At 43.9% G+C, this 23,606-nt stretch overlaps 1 protein-coding gene across 1 annotated transcript in view; it reads left to right on the plus strand.

Moving 5' to 3' along the window:
• TAF1B (TATA-box binding protein associated factor, RNA polymerase I subunit B) overlaps nucleotides 1-23,176 on the plus strand; it is a 128,401-nt gene extending 105,225 nt beyond the window's left edge. Inside the window, exons 12-15 of the mRNA XM_077291418.1 lie at nucleotides 118-208; nucleotides 1,244-1,314; nucleotides 2,864-3,089; nucleotides 22,925-23,176. Of these exons, the coding sequence (XP_077147533.1) occupies nucleotides 118-208; nucleotides 1,244-1,314; nucleotides 2,864-3,089; nucleotides 22,925-23,120 (584 nt within the window). The 3' untranslated portion in view covers nucleotides 23,121-23,176. The remainder of the gene's footprint in view (nucleotides 1-117; nucleotides 209-1,243; nucleotides 1,315-2,863; nucleotides 3,090-22,924) is intronic.
• The last annotated feature ends 430 nt before the right edge of the window (nucleotides 23,177-23,606 follow it).

The following is a 23,606-nucleotide window of genomic DNA, read 5'->3' on the forward strand; positions in this document are numbered from 1 at the left end:
AATCTCTAAAACCACGTTGCCCAACATTTAGCTCTGATGTCTTGCATTTGTGTTCACTCTATCCCTTGTAGAGAATGCATCTGGTCAATATTAAAACATCCTGGTTTATTTTTTCAGATCTCACAAGATTTGATTTAAAAAAATGGTACATGACCATGAGACCGTGCTTGGATGAAGCGACCATGAAACTAGAGGAAGAACAGGCCAGGTAAATGCTTTTATTCTAGTTTGTGTCACATTGTGTATGGTTTTAGTTGTGATGAACAAGGAAGCGAACACCAGGAAAATATATAAAGTCCATGCAGATGCTGGTTTTGGTCTGATTTGGACCCAGGGGTGTATGACAGTATTACTAGGTAGATTTCCATTTTGGGGCTTTTGAAAAACTTCAGTGACATTTGTTTTTCGAGCAGTAATGACAGAAGATATTAACTCCCTCATCTTTACGTAAGTAGATATGATTAAAGCTAGCCATTCAGCGGCGCTAGATGACCACCTAATGTGTATATGGGCTCCTGGTTCTTCCCCCTGACAGAGGACAGGCTGGGATCAAAGCACGGACTGGAAATCTCTGTAGTCTGTGCCGTGAACGGACCGGAGGCCAAACAACCTCATGTGACCGCTCCAGATCACAGCAGCATTCTAACTGCAAAAAAAATGAGGTTTCTTCATTTCTCACAGGCTGAGCAATGTTTTATTAATCTGTGTGTTCCAATCCATAACTAATGATAAAGTGGTTTCCTGGTCACAAAGTGTTTAGAAAAGTTGCAGATTTTTTTTTTTTCTTATTTCAGATAAAGATTTCCTAATGCAAACTGCACACATTATTAAATTGATCTTCGATCTGATGAGGCTGCTGTACTTACTACTCTGGAAAAAAAATCCATGCCACAATCCTATTTTTAAAAGTTTGTTTAGTAGTAGTAGTCACAAAATGTTCATTTTTGTTTGAGGATTATAAAGCCATACTAATATGGATTTTAATAGTATCTACACCAGCATCATCAGGTCTAAGAGATCGAATTCATAATGTATGCAGCTTTTACTGTGAAATCTGATGACCGATCCGCTCTTAAGATTTATTTATATAATACCCAAAAACTATTGTTGCTCGGTTTCTATGAGCTGCACCTATTTGTTAGTTCCGGTACTAATAATACCTGTGTTTACCCTTTATTTAAAGCACCCTAATTTATACCGATCACTTTAATATTACATTTTTTATTTTTTATTTTTTTTCCAGATTTCCTTGGGATAGTGAGAGAGTTTTGTCTTACTCTCGGAGCTCCAGAGCAAGGTTAATAAAAAGGCAGCGTAAGTGCCGATTGTTTATAGTCAATACAGTTTGATGTTAATACAAGGCGCGCTGCTCGCTCCAGGCTGCTTGCATGTAGTAATGGTAATTTGCAGACTATTAAGAAGGGTTTATTTATCTGTAAACATTTACTAATATAAGGGTTTATTTTGCTGTTATTCTTCATTGTATTCTAATGACTATCCATAAGAATAGACAGAAATAACTGCGTTCACATCTTGCTACATCTGAAGTGTCTCATCGGGAAGGGCTTCCAACATATCTCACTGTATTCATCTTGAGTAGCCCCTGCCTATCATTTGGTATAGCTGTGCTGCCATTTCCCCCCCCCCCCCCCCCCCCCTATCTAAAAGGTGTGAATCATCTGAAAGAGAGGTATTGGAAGGGTTTTTAATGTTACACAACTAAACTCAGCTGTGCTGCTCCTTTCCACAAAGGGATCTTATCTGAAAGGAGTGAGTCATATGTGCTCTAATCCTCCAGCACTTTCTAATCATGCAGGATGTTAGACTAGGAAATCAGAGCTCAGTCATTACATCTCATACACTGACAACCCTAAGCTATTGTGGAGGCGTGTTCTTTTTCCGCTGTTTTGCTGCCTGCGTTTGATTGGTCAGCATCATACAGGGAGAAGAAGTACACGCCCCCAAAGAAAAACAGTTTATGTTGTTGTTGTATTTATTGTATACTAATAACTAATCATCAGAATAGACAGATATTACTGCGTTCACATCATGCTACATCTGAAGCGTCTCATCGGGAGACTCTCCCAACGTATCTCACTGTATTCATCGTGAGTAGCCCCTGCCTAACGTCTTAATATATACGCCAGGAGTTATGCCAAATAGGTCCTGGGCCCTGCTGCAGATAAATGGCGCAGGGCTGAGTCTAGTGCTGCAGCTCATCCCCGTTTCAAGAATGTTTCCTTGGTCTTGGCCACAAAGAGATGAACTTTGGGAACTTGGAATGTTCTAGGTTACTGATCTCCAACTACAATTCCCAGCAAACCCTAGCAGCTTCTTTTGGGGCATATAGATTTGCAGTCTGAGGCAAAAAAAAAAAAAATCAATGTCACGATCCTTTTTGAAAGTTTCTTTAGCAGGATTCACAAAATGCTCATTTTAGTTCCAGAAATTTTATTATGGATTTTCAAAGTATCTACACCAGTATCATCAGGACTAAGAGACCAATTTAATAATGTATGCAGCTTTTACTGTGAAGTCTGGTGACCGATCAGCTTAAGATTTATTTATAGAATACCAGAAAACTTTTGACGGATTTGTGCCGTGTTGAGTTTTTATGAGCTGCGCCTATTTGCTAGTTCCGGTACCAATAATGCCTGTATTTGTTGATACAGGAAGACTCGTTTTGTGCCTCACTGCGGTTCCAGTGTTTGATTTTTGGTTTGCAGATAATTCTTCACACATCCTGACCTTCCATCTGGAACATAAGCGATAACTGTCACCCGGGCAAAACAAGATCCTGGATATCTGTAATAATGAGGCCGGGCACTAATGAATGGCATCTTTTGTCTGTGTCTCCACACAGGGATAGCAAAGAACCTGCAGAGTCAGTTTAGCAAGCTGGCGGGTGCTGCACCTGATGCTGGGAATCGCGGCCCGTCAAGTTTCTTGTTTAACTGGGAAGAGCAGAACACAGGCAAGATCTGTTTTCATGGCCACAGCCTGGAGGGAATTGTGCAAGAAGGCAAGAAACTGCTCCTCAGCCTGAAGAAGAATTACTGGTTGAACACCGTGAAAAAATGCAAAAGCCGGTAAGACCGTCACAGAGCGAATACCTGGTAATGGTTGTGAGCGGTGCATTGCCCCGGAGGAGAAACAATGTGAGGGCAGTTGGTTGGCATTGGTACCCACGAGAAGAAAAAATGAATTGTATAAAGTGCAGGAACATTAGGTATGGGGGTTCATATGGTTATTCCCAAAAAGACATGTTATCCCCTTTCCATGGGATAAGGGGTCCAACCACTGAGACCCCTGGGGATCTTAAGATTAGGGCTTTCGAACCCAAAGAACAAGGCTCTACACCCAATCCTGAAAGGAGCAGGTGCACATGCATGGGGACGCCAGGCTTCCACTCTACTCATGGTCTATGGGACTGCCGGAAAAAAAAAGCATTTTCAATGAATGTGGTGGAGGCCATGCATGTGCACCTCCGCTCCGTTCTCACAATCTCAGGATCCTTGGGAGTCCCAGTGATTAACAAGTCACCCCTTATCCTGTGAATAGGGAGTAAGGTGCCCTCTTTGGAACAACCTTTTAAGAGTTTTAGAAGAGTGCCATTTCTGGAAAGGAAAAAAAAACAGACTACTATAATCTTGGACGACTCCTTTAATTGAGCTATCGCATTAATGGGCTTCGAGGAACTGTAGCATTTGCTGATGAATTTGTATATATGTCATTATAGCGAATATTAAGAGTTAAAGAGGTCGTCCACTACTTGGATATTGAAGGCCTATGCTTGTGATAAATCCTCAATATGCGGTCGGTGGGGATCAGTCACCTGGCACCCCACACAGATACGCTGTTTGCATTGGCCCGATGTGCACACAGTACAGCGCCTCTTGTGGCCTTTCCTGGGTACTGCAGCTCTTCTCCTATTCACTGGGCTGCAGCACCTGAGACTGGCTCAATGCAGAATGCATGGAGCAATACTCTTCTGCCACAGGATAGGTTGTCTTAATATGGTTGACTACCACATTGGTAAAGCTGAACAGTTTAAAAAAAACAAAATAATATAAATATATATATATATATATATATATATATATATATATATATATATATACACACATGTAAAGAAAAAACTTTTTGTTTCTCCAGCGATCAGTCCAATGGTGGAGTAAAATATACCTTTTATTTATCCATTAAAAAGTTCCAGATTTCTTCAGTTACAATATTGCATACATTCAATCCCTTATGGACCATACATATATACATTTGCCTACCACCCGGGGTACCCACTGTTCTTCCTGCTTCCTCTTCCAGCATGGACGGTTAGACTCTAGCAATCCTGTACCTGAATAACGCCACGAGAGGCAGTGACATGATTGCTGATAGGATTGTTCTCAGCAGCCCCCTCTTGTGTTACATTGGTCTCTGCCATTATCTGGTGACATGCACAACGTATCATTACCGGGAATGAGTCTGCCCGCTGCCATTGTCTCGATTTAATGCATCAATTCCCTAAGTAAATGAAGATATTCACACGTCGCTGCGGTTCTCAGGCTCCTGCGTGAGGGGGGACGTAGGTTTTGCATTGTAATCCAGACCCGCTTCTTTCTGGGGCATCATTTTCTCCCTTCTTGACACGTAACGCCCCTGTGTATGGGTTACATTACAATTTGAGCCCTATCTGAGAACGGCATTGAATTGCGGGATTAAACCGAGAATGCGGAGGTCTCAGTGCTGCGCGTCACAATGGAGGCCCAGACACTGTTACAAGGCTGCAGATTCATTTCCATCTTCAGGACAAGCCATGGATGATTTTTTTTTATTTTTTTTTCCTTAATACAAAGGCAAAGTTTGTGCTATGCAAACGGGTAGCTCAGTTATGAAGAATAAACAAAAGCCTCAGCCGCCGATGGTCGCCAAGACAAATAAGGAAAATGAAAAAGTAGATCAGTATTCCAGATCTTTTTTTGTCTGCTCCGTGTCATTTATGCTTAGAATATATACAAGGCTCCTTTTTTTCCCGCTAACAAAAGGTGTTGTGTTCAGGTTTAGCACTTGTTTTCATTTCCTGTCCCTCCAACAGACTTTTTACGCCTATTCCTGCTGGATTTGCAGGTAACCTCAGTGTCAGGTGTAGTTGGATTATGGCGCCAGCGATCAGAGCGGAGGGGCAATGTATTCTGTATATTGATGCAAGAACAAAGATGGGGCTTTTGTTAATTGTTTGCTGATTGCCATATACTGTCGCAGTTAGTTGTGCCATTTTTTTTTTTCTTTTTTAATTAATTTCCAGCGTTTGAGGTTCACGCAGGCATTTTGTTACAAAACTTACTGAGATGGTGACACAAGAAGGGAGACTAAGGATTTGGAGCCCTTCCGTTCATCACCCTTGTCCTCTACCCTCTATTGCATCTTATGTCGGATGTGGTTGTATGACCTCTCTATACCCGGCATGCCAGCTGTGCTATACAGCCAGCTCCTCCTATTAATAACAGCGACCTGAGCAAGCTCCGATCGCTGCTGTTTGACAAAGGCCTTTCATTGTTAGCGATTACGGGGTGCCGATGGCTTAACGTGACAGCCAGACGCCAACCTTGTATTCCCATGAACCCCAGCTCGTAGCTAAGGCTTCATAGGAGGTCGGCATTTTTGCTGTATACTGTAAAAATATAAAAGTGTTGAAAGTGTATAAAAATGTGTTTTTAAAAAAAAAAAAAAAAAAACATATATAAAAGTTTGAATCACTCCCAAAATAACTTTTGATAATACCGCGTCCATAAAAGTCTGATCTGTGAAATGATGATAAAATAAGTTACCGTAATTAGTGATGAGTGAATATACTCGTTACTCGAGATTTCCCGAGCACGCTGCGGCGATGAAAACTAAATCTCCGAGCACTAAAAAATACTCGGAGGCAGGGCCGGCTCCAGGTTTTTGAGGGCCCCGGGCGAAAAAGTCTCAGTGGCCCCCCCCTTTAACACACACCACAATTCATGATGCACAGATACAGCAGAGAAATATAGGTATAGTACAATGCCAGAATTCACTTCTTACATGAATGATAGCTATTGTAAATTCTATAAAACCATACAGCAGAGGGGCTTTATATAAGTCAGCCCCTTATACATACCTCCCAACTTTTGAAGATGGGAAAGAGGGACAAAGTTTGCGGCGCGCTTCGCGCGCCGCGGCAAATTTTAGGCCACGCCTCTGACCACACCCATTCATAATTAGTCACACCCATATCCACGTCCCAAGCACACCCATTTAGCACTGCTGATCACACTGTTTCATATACAATAGTTATAAACAAAAAAATATGGCCACACAGTGCTCCATACTGTATAATGACCACACATGATGCCCCATACTGTATAATGGCCACACATGACGCTCCATACTGTATAATGAACACACATGACGCTCCATACTGTATAATGACCGCATGCATACTGTATAATGGCCGCACATGATGCGCCATACTGTATAATGACCGCACATGATGCTCCATACTGTATAATGACCGCACATGATGCTCCATATTGTATAATGACCGCACATGATGCTCCATACTGTATAATGACCGCACATGATGCTCCATATTGTATAATGACCGCACATGATGCTCCATACTGTATAATGACCGCACATGATGCTCCATACTGTATACTGGCTGCACATGATGCTCCATACTGTATAATGACTGCACATGATGCTCCATATTGTATAATGACCGCACATGATGCTCCATACTGTATAATGACTGCACACACTCACACATATATACAAATACATATGATATATACACAGTAACACATATGTATATACATAGTGGACGTTAATTGAGTACTTACTGGCTGCTGTCTGCTGGTTCTGGCGGGCAGGTGTGGTGACAGTGGTGTGCAGCGGGCCAGCGGCGGTGAACCTGCCGATACGAGGGGAGATGGGGAGATCGAGATGGGCAAGTGGACGGCCGACGGCCGTGGTCTGGAGCCGGTGGCTCTGTGACTGTGACACAGACAGAGCCACCTGTGTCCTGCGAGCCGGCGGGTTCTGCGTCCGGAATTCCGCCGGGGTGCAGCAGTGGCTCGCTTCCGGGTCCAGCAAGCAACGGCTGAAGGACGTTCCGCGTGGAGGGGCCGGGCAACATATGGCTGGGCGGGGCTTTCAGCGGGGACTCCGTCTCCTCCGTCCCCTCTGTCTCTGGATCGGCGAGTCGGCGGCCAGTCCCAAGTAAGAAAAAAAAAATAAAAAAAAATTGCCGTCGGATCCTGGGGGCCGGGGGGCCCCCAGAAGTCAGGGGGCCCCGGCATCTGCCCGACCCTGCCGTCCGCTGACGCCGGCCCTGCTCGGAGGACCCCCGAGCATGCTCAGGAAATCTCGAGTAATGAGTATATTCGTTCATCACTAACCGTAATCAGCAAGATAAAAAGTTGTAAAGGAAGAAAAATTTTATATATATATGTATGTATATGTATGGGTGTATATATATGTGTGTGTATAGATAGATAGATAGAGGTATATAGTACAGGCCAAGAGTTTGGACACACCTTCTCATTTAAAGATTTTTCTGTATTTTCATGACTATGAAAATTGTAAATTCAACGGACTGCTAAGGCTACTTTCACACTAGCGTTAACTGCATTACGTCGCAAATGCGTCGTTTTGCCGAAAAAACGCATCCTGCAAAAGTGCTTGCAGGATGCGTTTTTTCTGCATTGACTAACATTAGCGACGCATTTGCGACGCAATGACACCCGTCGCAACCGTCGTGCGACGGTTGCGCCGTGCTGTGGCGGACCGTCGGGAGCAAAAAACTTCCCTCCCCACACTTCCCCGCACCTCACAATGGGGCAGCGGATGCGCTGGAAAAATACATCCGCTGCCCCCGTTGTGCGGCGGAGACAACGCTAGCGTCGGGGACCTCGGCCCGACGCACGGCGACGGGCCGAGCCCGACGCTAGTGTGAAAGAAGCCTAAGTTAACGGACTGCTAAAACGCTAAGTGGGCGCTGAGGGGAGTAGGGAGGGGCCAATTCACGGCCGGACTGTGCCTGTCGCTGATCAGTGACGCGGGACTTCCGTGACAGACAAACAGACGGAAGTGGACCTTTGACAATTATATATATGTATATATATATATATATATATACAGTACAGACCAAAAGTTTGGACACACCTCATTTAAAGATTTTTCTGTATTTTCATGACTATGAAAGTTGTAAATTCACACTGGAGGCATCAAAACTATGAATTAACACGTGTAATTATATACTTAACAAAAAAGTGTGACATAACTGAAAATATGTCTTATATTCTAGGTTCTTCAAAGTAGCCACCTTTTGCTTTGATGACTGCTTTGCACACTCTTGGCATTCTCTTGATGAGCTTCACGAGGTAGTCACCGGGAATGGTTTTCACTTCACAGGTGTGCCCTGTCAGGTTTAATAAGTGGGATTTCTTGCCTTATAAATGGGGTTGGGACCATCAGTCGTGTTGAGCAGAAGTCTGGTGGATACACAGCTGACAGTCCTACTGAATAGACTGTTAGCTGCTTTTTTCTTGCCATAATACAAATTCTAAGTAAAGAAAAACGAGTGGCCATTATTACTTTAATAAATGAAGGTCAGTCAGTCCAAAAAATTGGAAAAACTTTGAAAGTGTCCCCAAGGGCAGTTACAAAAACCATCAAGCGCTACAAAGAAACTGGCTCACATGAGGACCGCCCCAGGAAAGGAAGACCAAGAGTCACCTCTGCTTCTGGGGATAAGTTTATCCGAGTCACCAGCATCAGAAATCGCAGGTTAACAGCAGCTCAGATTAGAGACCAGGTCAATGCTACACAGAGTTAAAGCAGCAGACACATCTCTACAACAACTGTTAAGAGGAGACTTTGTGCAGCAGGCCTTCATGGTAAAATAGCTGCTAGGAAACTACTGCTAAGGACAGGCAACAAGCAGAAGAGACTTGTTTGGGCTAAAGAACACAAGGAACGGACATTAGACCAGTGGACATCTGTGCTTTGGTCTGATGAGTCCAAATTTGAGATCTTTGGTTCCAACCACCGTGTCTTTGTGCGACGCAGAAAACGTGAACAGATGGACTCTACATGCCTGGTTCCCACCGTGAAGCATGGAGGAGGAGGTGTGGGGGTGCTTTGCTGGTGACACTGTTGGGGTTATTCAAAATTGAAGGCATACTGAACCAGCATGGCTACCACAGCATCTTGCAGCGGCATGCTATTCCATCCGGTTTGCGCTTAGTTGGACCATCATTTATTTTTCCACAGGACAATGACCCCAAACACACCTCCAGGCTGTGTAAGGGCTTTTTGACCAAGAAGGAGAGTGATTGGGTGCTACGCCAGATGACCTGGCCTCCACAGTCACCAGACCTGAACCCAATCGAGATGGTTTGCGTTGAGCCGGACTGCAGAGTGATGGCAAAAGGGCCAACAAGTGATGAGCATCTCTGTGAACTCCTTCAAGATTGTTGGAAGACCATTTCCGGTTACTACCTCTTGAAGCTCATCAAGAGAATGCCAAGAGTGTGCAAAGCAGTCATCAAAGCAAAAGGTGGCTACTTTGAAGAACCTAGAATATGAGACATATTTTCAGTTGTTTCACATTTTTCTGTTAAGTATATAATTCCACATGTGTTAATTCATAGTTTTGATGCCTTCAGTGTGAATTTACAACTTTCATAGTCATGAAAATACAGAAAAATCTTTAAATGAAAAGGTGTGTCCAAACTTTTGGTCCGTACTGTGTGTATGTATATATATATATATATATATATATATATATATATATATATATATATATATATATATATATATATATATATATACTAGATGGTGGCCCAATTCTAACGCATCGGGTATTCTAGAATATGCATGTCCACATAGTATATTGCCCAGTCACGTAGTATATTGCCCAGCCACGTAGTATGTTGCCCAGCCACGTAGTATGTTGCCCAGCCACGTAGTATGTTGCCCAGCCACGTAGTATGTTGCCCAGCCACGTAGTATGTTGCCCAGCCACGTAGTATATTGCCCAGCCACGTAGTATGTTGCCCAGCCACGTAGTATGTTGCCCAGCCACGTAGTATGTTGCCCAGCCACGTAGTATGTTGCCCAGCCACGTAGTATGTTGCCCAGCCACGTAGTATGTTGCCCAGCCACGTAGTATATTGCCCAGCCACGTAGTATGTTGCCCAGCCACGTAGTATGTTGCCCAGCCACGTAGTATGTTGCCCAGCCACGTAGTATGTTGCCCAGCCACGTAGTATATTGCCCAGCCTCGTAGTATATTGCCCAGCCACGTAGTATATTGCCCAGCCACGTAGTATATTGCCCAGCCACGTAGTATATTGCCCAGTCACGTAGTATATTGCCCAGCCAGGTAGTATATTGCCCAGCCACGTAGTATATTGCCCAGCCACGTAGTATATTACCCAGCCTCGTAGTATATTGCCCAGCCACGTAGTATATTGCCCAGCCACGTAGTATATTGCCCAGACACGTAGTATATTGCCCAGCCACGTAGTATATTGCACAGCGACGTAGTATATTGCCCAGCCACGTAGTATATTGCACAGCGACGGAGTATACAGCACAGAGCCACGTAGTATACAGACTTAAAATAAAAAATAAACATATACTCCCCTTCCGAAGGCCCTTTGAAGTCCTGGCCCTGTGTGCGGTGCACGCGGCAGCTTCCGGTCCCAGGGTTGGTATGAGCGCAGGACCTGTGATGACGTCGCAGTCACATGACCGTGACGTCATGGCAGGTCCTTCTCGCATACCATCCTTGCCACCGGAACCTGCCGCTTGCATGGAGCGGTCACCGGAGCGTCGCGAGGAGCGGGAATGGCGGCGGAAGGTGAGTATATAATGATCTTTTATTTTTTTGTATTATTTTTAACATTAGATGTTTTTACTATTGACGCTGCATAGGCAGCATCAATAGTAAAAACTTGGTGACACAGGGTTAATAGCGGCGGTAAAGTGAGTTACCCGCGGCATAATGCAGTCCGTTACCACTGGCATTAACCCTGTGTGAGCGGTGACTGCGGGGAGTATGGAGCGGGCGCCGGGCACTGACTGCAGGGGAGTAGGGAGGGACTAATCGGACTGTGGCCATCGCTGATTGGTCACGGCAGCCATGACAGGCAGCTGGCGATACCAATCAGCGACTTGGATTCCATGACAGACAGAGGCCGCGACCAATGAATATACGTGACAGAACGACGGAAGTGACCCTTAGACAATTATATAGTATATCTATCTATCTATCTATCTATCTATCTATCTATCTATCTATCTATATACATACATACATACATACATACATATAATAATATAATTGTCTAAGGTCCACTTCCGTCTGTTTGTCTGTCACGGAAATCCCGCGTCACTGATCAGCGACAGACACAGTCTGGCCGTGAATTGGCCCCTCCCTACTCCCCTCCAGTCAGCGCCCACATAGTGCTTTAGCAGTCCGTTAACGCTGCCATTAACCCTGTAAGAGTGACCAACTTTTTTGTATTGATGCTGCCTATGCAGCATCAATAGTAAAAACATATAATGTTAAAAATAATAATAATAAAAAAATCATTATATTCTCACCTTCCGGCGTCCGCGGCAGAATCCATTGCGGCAATGACCCCAGATGACGTAGCAGTCACGGGTATCATCACGGGTTATTGCAGCAAGGCATTACTGGGAACGGAGCGTCGCGAGGAGCATCGCTAAAGGCCTGGGCAGGATCCAGCTGCCGCCGGAAGGTGAGTATATAACTATTTTTTATTTTAATTCTTTTTTTTAACAGGGATATGGTGCCCACATTGCTATATACTGCGTGGGCTGTGTTATATACTACGTCGCTGTGCTATATACTATGTGGGCTGTGCTATATACTACGTGGCTGTGCAATATACTACATGGCTGTGTTATATACTACGTGGGCTGTGTTATATACTGCGTGGGCTGTGTTATATACTGCATGGGCTGTTATATACTGCGTGGGCTGTGCTATATACTACGTGGGCTGTGTTATATACTGCCTGGGCTGTGCTATATACTACGTGGCTGTGCAATATACTACGTGGGCTGTGCAATATACTACGTGGGCTGTGCTATGTACTACGTGGGCTGTGCTATGTACTACGTTGCTGTGCTATATACTACGTGGGCTGTGTTATATGCTACGTGGGCTGTGAGACTCTTTCGCCCCGGGCCCTCAAAAACCTGGAGCCGGCCCTGGCTTCACTGATTGGTCCCGCCCGGCCGCGAACAATCAGCGACAGATGCAGACCGGCCGCGAATGGGCGCTGGATTTGAACCACGCTTCGCTAATTGGTCGTGCTCGGCCGTCCGAATCCTGTGTATTCATTGCATTATTCTGAAATCTTCATAAATAAACTACATACATATTCTAGAATACCCGATGTGTTAGAATCGGGCTACCATCTAGTATATTTATACAGTATATCACAAGAGTAAATACACCCCTTTACATTTTTGTAATTATTTTATTTTTTCATGGGGCGACACTGAAGATATGACACGGATACAATGTACAGTAGTCAGTGCACAGCTTGTATAACAGTGTAAATTTGGTGGCCTCTAATAACTCAGCACACAGCCATTAATGTCTAAGCCTCTGACCACAAAAGTGAATACACCCCTAAGTGAAAATGGCCAAATTGTGCCCAAAATGTGAATATTTTGTGTGGCCACCATTATTTTCAGTCATTACCTTAACTCTCTTGGGCATGGAGATCATTAGAGCTTCACAGGCGGCCACTGGAATCCTCTCCCATAACGACATCACGGATCTGGTGGATGTTGGAGACCTTGCGCTCCTCCACCTTCCGCTTGAGGATGCCCCACAGATACTCAGTATGGTTCAGGTCTGGAGACATGCTTGGCCAGTCCAGCACCTTTACCCTCAGTTTCTGTAACAAGGCAGTAGTGGTCTTGGAGGTGTTTGGGGTCGTTATCATATTGGAATACTGCCCTGCCCCCAGTTTCTGTTTTATGTGGAGCAACAATTCATTTTTTCAAATCCTCAGAGCGCTCTTTGCCATGCGGGACCATGTTGAACATCCATTGACCAGTATGGTGGTATTGGGATAGGGAGCCATCTTCATGAGGCAGCCCCATGAAGCACCTTGGGCAGTACAAAAAATATGGATTCAATTTAAAGTCCTGATCTAGAACCGCCTGCTGGTTTGGGTTACAGTCTCTAGCCTAGAAATTTGGATATCCAGATATTTTTTTCCCAATAGCCTTTTCCTTACAGGGTTGGTCATTGGTTTTAGCGGTCATTTCATTATTTTGTTATTCTCTCCTGGGCTGACATTTGTAGTTTGGTTTTCCTGAATTTTTTTATAAATCCTGGTGGAACTCAAAAGTGAATATGTAGCCCAATCCCAGGACGGTAAGATTGGAGCTTGGGGTTGATGCGCCCAATCAGGTTTTTGACTTTTAGGAGCCTCTAACAGCGTATAAATTTTTTTGGCGAAGACTAGTCTGACCGGACAAGTTTAGACGACTGAACCATAAAGTTTATCTCGGGACACGTTTTCTTCTACACTTGGTTAAATAGATTTTACTTTATAATGCAGAGAGTGAACCGGATAACTGGAAATGCAGCTTAAACCAGAACTTCTGGCCTGATAACCGAGGGATCATTATGATTTTCCTGAAAAATTCATGACCTCTTTTTTGAAGAAAAAAAAAAAAAGTATATGTGAGCGTGAATTTACAAAATAGTGCTGGATATGCAAATTCAGTTTTACCTTTACAAAACCTCTCCTCGGTGTAGGTCTGGTCTAAACCAGCCTAGGCTCAACCAATGTTTTTAACATACACTATATTGACATGTATTACCCTACAGGATTTTTAGTGACCTCTTATTCTAAAAACATAGACACTAATATGGAGTTATAACAGTGTGCACTCTTTTTGGGAGACCTTTATCCAAGATTTTAGCAGTATCTGTGGGAATTTTGTGCCCTTTCATCTAGAAGAGCATTTGTGGGCTCAGACATTGCTGTGGGGGAGAACCCAGGCTCACAAATTTAGTTCTAGTTCATCCCATAGTTATTGGTTGGGGTTGAGGTCAGCCATCTGTGTGGCCGGTCATATTCTTCTACACCAAATTCCCCCAACCATGTATTTTTGGATCTTGTTCACGAGACAGTCATGGGGAACAGAAAAGGACCTTCCCCAAGCTGTTCCCACAAAGTTGGTAGCTACAATTGTCCACAATGTGTTGTTATGCTGAAGCATCAAGATTTCTGCTCACTGGAAGTAAGGGCCGGTTACATTCTCCTGGCATTCATCAAACCCAGACTCATCCATCAGACACAGATAGGGCAATGTGATCCGTCAGTGCACAGAACATGGTTCCTCTGCTCTAGAGTCTAGTAGTGGCGGCTTTACACTACTCCATCTGACGCTCAGCATTGTGCTTGGTGATGTAAGGCTGCATCCAGCTGCTCACCCATGAAGCTCCCGGCGGGGGTGGAGTGTTTGTTCTGATGTAGGTTCACATTGCGTTAGGGCAATCCGTTTAGCGCTAGCGCTAGCGGATTGCGTTAACGCAATGTTTATTTAGGGGCCGTGTTTGGGGTCGCGTTAACGTCCCCACTCTCGCAGATCCCCGATCTGCGAGAGCGGGGAACGGACCTCGGGCGCGCCGCGGACGCTGCAAGCAGCGTCCGAGGCGCGTCACAGAAGAACGGCGCATCACTAGCGCGAGCCGAAAAAGGCACGCGCTAGTGATGCGCTGCAGGAGAAATTTACATTGCTGTCAATGGGCACGCTAACGGACCCGTTGCACGGCGTTAATTGCGACATTTTCGCCGTGCAACGCTGTCCGTTAGCGTGCACACATTAACGCAATGCACCAGAGGAGGTTCTGGACTCTGCAGAGTCAGCAGAGCGGTGCTGACTATTCTGCTCTCTGCTCCTCAGCACTTGGTGACCCCGCTCTGTAACTTTATGGGGTCTCCACTTTATGGCTGAGTTGCTACACCAAATATGCACTTCTCTTATTAACTTAAGTGTTTCCCATAGACGGTTTGCTGCCCTCGATCTTCAGCTGCTTTCCTCAGTACCGACTTAGAGAATCACGTTGTCAGGTCATTTTTACTGCACAAGGGATGTCGTAAAATCGGAAAAAAAAACATTGTGGAATTGTTTGGTGTTTTGTTTTTTTTCCGCAATTTCACAACACTTTGAATTTTTTCCCCGTTTTCCAGTACGTGGCAAAATAAATTGTCACTGAAAACTACAACTTGTGCTGCATCAAACAAGCCCTCTTACGGTTACATCGACAGGAAAGAACGGTATGGAAGGAGCAGTTAAGAACTAAAGGGCAAGACATGGAAAATCTGCCAGCCGGGGAAGGGAAAATAAAGCGCCCCATCCAAAAAAAGAAGCGTCTCATGACCTGGCTTATGCTTAAAAATCTCATTGTTTTGAATGCCTACAAAAATCTGTGTGTGAACATTGCCCTCCAGGACCGCGGCGGTGTCTGGGATCGTAAGGACAAGACGGCAGGGCGAAGTGTCTCTTTTTTTTTTTTTAGACATTTCAGAAAAACGCTTGCGATGTTTTCCCTGAAGCATATATATTTTTTTTATTATTTTTTACCTATTTCCTGACGTCTTTGCAGCAGGCACAGTGCGGCTTTGGTTTTTGTTTTTAATTTTTTTTTTTTAATTGTATGTATTAATAGTGAGCAGTTTCCAAGTGGAAAGTGCAAGAATTTTTTTTTTTTTTCTTTTAACCACTTTGTCGCTTTGGAAGCCTGAAAGAAGTTACAAAAATGGAACAGAGGCACAGCGTGTTCATTCTTTTTAGCTTTATTTTTCGTTAGCACTTTTTTTTTCAGGAGAATTCCAGGCAAAATCTTCCTGGCTGACTCGGTGTCAACCTACCCTTTTCTTGGGGCAATTGCACATAGACCAGATGCCAAAGGCCGAATATAATTCTCTTCAAATCCTGTTCAGTGTGCATGGATATGCAAAAAGTATTCTAATAAAAAAAAAAATTCTGGTTTTACATACCTTTCATTTTTTGGAATTGGGGAATACTGTGCCTGTAACCTCTGGAATCGTTATACATAAGCGTTCGGCCACCACCAAAGACCCTCCACTCCTCCACATTATAGTTATTGTATATTTTGGACATATCGGTGTTATTGAAGTGCGGTGGCTTTACCATACATCCCGCCCTTAGAAGTTCATGACAGCATATCCGTAGGGTGTTATTATTGCAGCAATATCTAGCTTTACCTGTTTGTCTTAATTCTTCAGAGAGGTCATCAAAGTGCATAGATAATTTGTGTGATGTTCTTCCCCTCCAGACCTTCACAGGTACAAGATGTCCCACTTGTTTTACAGTTTGTTGAAGGAGATGTCTCAACACTGAGATTAAGGAGCGCACTGCTCCCCTGCCTCCCGATTTTTTCCTCCTGCTGATGGTGTACTATTGGTGGTTCAGACCCGCGGCATGGTTGTCCCACTAGCCCAAACTAAGCGCTGTCCGAGAGAAGTGCAAGGGAACCAAAGCTGGCCGGATCCAGCGATCTGGTCTACTTCAGACCAGTGCCTACGAGCTGTTTTGGAAAGCGCTTGTAAGCGCTGCCCTGCTTTCCTATGAAACCTATATAATAAACTATAGATGTAAAAATCCCTTATTTGTTGAGAACATAGATGATTTTCAGTAAGAAGTAAATTGCTAGGTTGCTTGCTTTTTTATTTTTTATTTTTAGCACATTCAAATTTTACCAATTAAAGAACTTGATAATAACCCTTTAAATGGGTCGGCTCATTAACCACATTTACAGCCAAGTGCACAACCGTCTGCTTAATCTGTATGTGCCGGACAGCGGAAAACTGGAAAAGATAAAACAACAATCAGTATGGCCACAACGTTCTAAGCCTGGCAACGACATACTGAGTGCTACAGTCATTCATCCCCCTTGGCGGTATATGTGAAGCCTGCAACCGATCAGATGGCGCTGCAGATGGTCGCAGTAGGACACCAGCCTTGGACACAGGGCTGAGAGCGGAGCATTTAATTTATGCAGCCATTAATAAGCAGTTGTCTAGTAGAGGACAACCCCTTTAAGTCAAGAACCAAAGTCTATCCAAACTGAAAGTGAAGATCACAACCTATCCTTGAACCAACAGGTCCCTGATGCAATGCCTTCCTTTTTATTTACCGGCATTGATGGCTGAAATCCTGCTCACCGCAGCCGTTACTCATCAGTTACATGCAGACGTAACCCGCCAGCCCACGCCAAATCTGCGCACCGGCTTATTAATAGTGACTGGCTTTTCTTTTCCCATGTTTTTTTTTCCTTTGTGTGTCATTACACATCTACCGTGACAGCGGTGGTTGGAGACGTGTAAACACAGTGTACGGTTACAGCAGCTTTGTGTGCAGGGAAATTCTTCTGCATGAGCAAAAACCTTCGAGCTCTTGGTGAAAGCTGATGCCTGCAAGGATCAAGTCTTGTGTACGGTGCCACCACTGCTCTGCCAGCTCCTTCCAATCTTCATTCCTTCAGCCGAGTCACAGATCTTTGCTTGTAATCTTAAAGAGGTTCACTGGTTTTGGAAAATCCCTGTCCCTAGCTGAGGTTTGTATTACAAAAAAAAAAAGTGCTTTACTTACCCTCCCTGGGTTCGGTGCTGAGTCACCACCGCTGCTCGCAGTGTTTGATATTATTTGTAGAGCTGATATCACTTCCAACAGCGCTGCAGCCAATCCGTAAGCGGTTCGCGCCATCAACTGTGGCGCCGTTATTGGCTGAAGTGATGTCACTGCTGCAGACAATAGACGCCTGGAGCTGTGGCGGAGACTTTGCGCCGGACCTGGGGAGGGTGAGTGAAGTCAGGTTTGTTTTGTTAAATCAACTTGCAGCCGATGGACAGGGGTTTCCGCAACTGGAAAACCCCATTAAGACAACTCCCTAAGAAAGGCTTTGGATATGTCTCTCCTCTACCTTGAAGTTGCAACACCAAGAAGGAAAAGTCATGGAATTATAGAAATGACAGGATGGATAGACCCGTCGATGATATGCAAATGATGTAAAAATGGAATCGCAATGCTCAAAGCATCTCGATTTATTTAGTATCAAGTATGGGCGCCACGTGGGACATCATTCGTAAATAGTGTGTGATGGGAAAGTAGACTGGGAGCCCCAGTGGGGACAGCGATGGCTGTAAAGTGCTGAGGGATATATGGTGGACCTCTGTAAGCGAATCAAATAAGTAACGATACATCATCAATATTTGTGTATTGAATAAACCTTTTCCATCTTGGCTAAAACTACTGTTCAGATGACGACTTTCTGTTAATATTGGAATCGTAGACGATTTCCTAGAAATATTTTCTGATTCTTCAGCTAAACGTTTTCGTGCATGGCACAATTCTGTGTTTCTGAAGAGTTAATTATGTATTCTCCTATGTAAATCTCACCGGCAGTGCCTGAGGAGGGAGGACAATGTACGTGACAATGTACACAATACAGTTATATTTACCATTATATTATGAAGATTTGTATTTTTCCGTCTCCAATGGCCTTGGGTATTTTTTCCCCATGTGAAAAAAAACCACTAAAAAAAAATAAAAAAAAAGGCCTACACTGCAATGTCAAATAGACTTGCTGTGCACATGTTCATGTAACCGCTGCTTCTTCGCTGTGTTTCTGAACCGGTTATAGGAAGTGATAAAAGACGGAGCGTACAGAACAAAGGCGTTTGGATATTGCACATGTAAAGCGCCATGGAATAAATGGCGCTATAACAATAAATAATAATAATAATAATATTGCTGATTGCACATTGGATTTCTCATAGAGATTAGGCTACGTTCACATTAGCGTTAAGCTAATGTGCGTCGGGTTTGCGTCGGCGACGCAGCGGCGACGCATGCGTCATGCGCCCCTATACTTAACATGGGGGACGCATGCGTTTTTTTTGTTGCGTTGTGCGACACATGCGTCTTTTTTGCCGCAAGCGTCGGACCAAGAAAACACAACAAGTTGCATTTTTCTTGCGTCCGATTTTCGGCAAAAACCGACGCATGCGTCGCAAAACGCAGCGTTTTTGCGTGCGTTTTTGCATGCGTTGTGCGTTGCGTCGCCGACGCAACGGCGCACAACGCTAGTGTGAACGTAGCCTTAGTGATGAGCGAACGTGCCTGGATAAGGTGTTATCTGAGCATGCTCGGGTGCTAACCGAGTGTCTTCTGCATGCGCGAAAAATATGTTCGAGTCCCCGTGGCTGCATGTCTCGCTGCTATTCGACCGCTGCAACACATGCAGAGATTGCCTGTTGTGCATGAAGAAATGTCATGACCGGACTTCGTACATCGGTGGTTCTTGTTACTGGACCGCACTGGTCACTCTCACATGTTAGTAAAGGCAGAGGCTGATATAATGCACCAGGTGAAATGGTACTGAAGGAAAAACCTGATAAAGATGTATGTCCTGATCCTTTCGTCATATAATGTATATGTACCCTCCTGTATAAGAGGACAACCCCTAAAGAACACCATTTTTCTCCAGAATTTTGAGTGGTCGTGTCAGAGACTCCACCATAGAAGCACAACACTGTCTCCTCATCACAGGAGCTTGGTATATAACTTTTTTTTATTTACAGTGTGACATTCGGACAGTGTTATGCGGTAATTTACTGCTTATACCTGACAGTGGCCTTTGTTGTCTTTCTGTAGAATAGACTGATGAAAGCCTCTGATTGCTTTGGTTGCTATTGCCTCCTTGTCAGTAAATATCCCTCGCAGAGTTCCTTGCCTGTAACATAAAGGTGAAGGACAGTTGAATTGTATGGCTGACTTTCGCTCCGGAGCCAGGCTATTGTTTTCCTGGGTGTCTCATGTCCCCACTCCCCAGGAGCCTCCTCTCCAGGCAGAGGGCAACCATACACGTCAGTTTGCAGTTAGTAGAAACTGAAGATTTCTACCCAAATAATCATGGATCCGGTAAAATGTAAACATTAAATAAGTGTGGGCGGAACCATTCTTTGGGATGACAGTCACCTCTCCCGAGTCCTTATACACAAACACTTGGCTTTGCCGAGTGATCCTGTGTCTTCTATTAGAGTCTGGCAACAGCTTATCTTCTGGTCACCAAAAGAATTGGCTGTTGGAAATCTGAAGTGCCAGATCCTTCACTCCTCAGTTCTCATCTGTTGATAGGAATTGGGAGGCCTCCATAGACATGGCTGATGTAAGGCTATGTGCACAAGTCAGGATTTATTGCAGAAATTTCCTGACAAAAACCGGACAGAAATCCGCATGCGTTTTTGCGCGGTTTTTTTTCGCGGTTTTTCCCAATGCATTACATAGCGGGAAAAACGCGAAAAATCCGCACTATTAATGAACATGCCGCTTTTTTTTACCGCAATGCGTTTTTTTTTCACGGAAAAAAACGCATCATGTGCACAAAAATTGCGGAATGCATTCTAAATGATAGAACGTGTGCACATACCCTAAAAGTTTGAGCACCTTGCATGGTTAGTGGCTAGTAGCACAGCTTGTAAACGATTTTTGTAGCCAGAAAAGTCTTTCAATTCTGGTTTGACGGATTTTCATCCATTCTTCCTTGGAAAATGCTTCCAGTTCTGTGAGATTTCTGGGTCGTCTTGCATGCATTGCTATTTTGAGGTCTAGCCACAGATTTTCAATGATGGTCAGATCAGGGGACTGTGAGGGCCATTGAAAAACCTTCAGCTTGCACCTTTTGAGGTAGTCTGTTGTGGATTTTGACATGTGTTTAGGATTATTATCCATTTATAGAAGCCATCTTCTTTTCAACTTTTTTTTACAGATGGGGTTATGTTTGCATCAAGAATGTTGGAATTTCATTTAATCCATTCTTTTCTCTTCGCGTGAAATGTTCCATGTGACCCAACTCTAAAGCACGATTGACCCACCCCCAATGTTTAATGTTGGCAAGATGTTCTTTTCCTGAAATTATAAGCCCTTTTTTCTCCACGCATACCTTTGATCATTGTGGCCAAAGAGTTCTATTTTAACTTCATCAGTCCACAGGATTTGTTTCCTAAATGCATTGGGCTTGGTTAGATGTTCATTTTCATACTTCTGACACAGAATTTTATTGTGAGGATGCAACAGAGGTTTTTTTGTGATGACCTTTCCATGAAGGTTAAGGCCCCGTCACACATAGCGACGCTGCAGCGATACAGACAACGATGCTGATCGCTGCAGCGTCGCTGTTTTGTCGCTGTTTGGTCGCTGGAGAGCTGTCACACAGACCGCTCTCCAGCGACCAATGATGCCGAGGTCCCCGGGTAACCAGGGTAAACATCGGGTTGCTAAGCGCAGGGCCGCGCTTAGTAACCCGATGTTTACCCTGGTTACCAGTGTAAAATGTAAAAAAACAAACACTACATACTCACCATCGCGTCCCCCGGCGTCCGCTTCCTGCACTGACTGAGCGCCGGCCCTATCAGCACAGCGGTGACGTTCACCGCTGTGCTGCGCTCTCACTGTACGGCCGGATCTCAGTCAGTGTGGGAAGCAGACGGCAAGGGACCTGACGGACATCAGAGGGTGAGTATGTAGTGTTTTTTTTTTTTTACATTTACGATGGTAACCAGGGTAAACATCGGGTTACTAAGCGCGGCCCTGCGCTTAGTAACCTGATGTTTACCCTGGTTACCAGTGAAGACATCGCTGAATCCGTGTCACACACACCGATTCAGCGATGTCAGCGGGACCTCAACGACCAAAAAAAGGTCCAGGCCATTCCGACACGACCAGCGATCTCACAGCAGGGGCCTGGTCGCTGGTACGTGTCACACATAGCGAGATCGCTACTGAGGTCGCTGTTGCGTCACAAAACTTGTGACTCAGCAGCGATCTCGCTATGTGAGACGGAGCTATTATATTTGTGCAGGTTTCTCTGAACAGTAGAGCACTGTACCACAACTCCAGAGTCTGCTAAATCTTTCTGAAGGTCTTTTGCAGTGAAGAGGGGTTTCTGATTTGCCTCAATAGCAATCCTACGAGCAGCTCTCACTGAAATTTTGCTTGGTCTTCCAGACCTTATATTGACCTCCACTGTTCCTGTTAACTGCTATTTCTTAATTACATTTCAAACTGAGGAAAGGGCAAACACTTTGCTATACTCTTATAGCCTTCTGCTGCTTTGTGGGCTTCCACCATTTTCATTTTCAGAGTGCTAGGCAGCTGCTTAGAAGAACCCATGGCTGCTGTTTTTTGGCACCAGGTTAGAGGAGGCAGGGTGTTTGTAAAGCTTGGAAATTTGCATCACCTGGCTTTTCCTAATGATGATAATGAATAAGCCATAAACCTAGCAGGCTAATAAAGATTTGAAACCTTGGTCAAAGTTATCTGAGCATGCAAATCTACAAGGGTGCCCAAACGTTTGCATAGACTCATTTTACTTTTTGTAATTTTAAAATGTAAACAATTAATAAATATATATAATATATAATTTTTTATTTTTTTTTGCTTAAAGTACAAATGTGTCATCTTTAACATTAGGCTTTTAGAGATCATTTCATGTTCAACTTGCTTAACTGTTCACAATAACCGTAACTCTGACCAGGGGTGCCTAAGCTTGCTACTGTATGTTGTTTTTCATCATTTGCATATCATTAACATGTCTATTCATTCTGTGATTTGCATAATTCTAAAAATGTTCTTGATGTTGCCATTTCAGTGTTGACTCCATATAAAGTATATGTGAATGAGATTGGTGGCTCTGTCCTAGTATGTAGGTGACCTCGATATGACACATTATAGTGGTTGACAAGCTGTGCAGGGTGACCTGAACTTCTAATTATTCTCAACCTGTTTTTCTTCATTTCTTGTTTTCTGTCAGGTTTTGTCGGCACTGGAGACTATATGACGAGACTCAATTCCCGAGCAGCTATCGTTTTGTCATATCTCTCTTTTCCATGGTCTTGAGAGTGGAACCCAGTGCCATCCATTACGAAGTCGGCTTGGTGGAGGAAAAACTTTGCCGTCAGATCCCCAAAGGGAAGCCTAAGAAAAAAAAAAGGAAAAAGAAAGTTTGATACAAAGATAATGTTGTACAAGCAAATGTGAATGTAAATAAAGAGTCTGTTTTCTACGTTGTGGTAAGATTATTTTTCTACCAGTGATGATCCTTCATACAAGTAAATGGCGGTGTGAAACTAAAAGGAGCAAAGTTTGTGAATAAAGTTTTCTGTCTACAGTGTTAAAATCCATCTTATTGTCATTGTATTCATTTAATATCTTGGTCATAACTTTTCTTGGGCGACTTTCTCATTGTTTTCTGACCTACTCAGACAAGTGACAAAAAGTTGTAATTTTTCTAAAAATATAAATACAACTACCCCACCTCCACAAACACATGAGAAAACCTGTCTCGTTAAAGACAGTGGGATGTTGTCTGTTGTGATCCATTTTTTTCGCCTACTAAAATTCATGTGACTAGTCTGTAAAGGAAGGAGTGGGATATATGAGGAAGCGGGTTTATAGCCAGTTCTTGAAGTTGATGTTTTAGAAGCAGGAAAAAT

The sequence above is a fragment of the Ranitomeya variabilis genome, chromosome 2, assembly GCF_051348905.1.
Source record: "Ranitomeya variabilis isolate aRanVar5 chromosome 2, aRanVar5.hap1, whole genome shotgun sequence".
In the NCBI taxonomy this organism is placed as follows: domain Eukaryota; kingdom Metazoa; phylum Chordata; class Amphibia; order Anura; family Dendrobatidae; genus Ranitomeya; species Ranitomeya variabilis.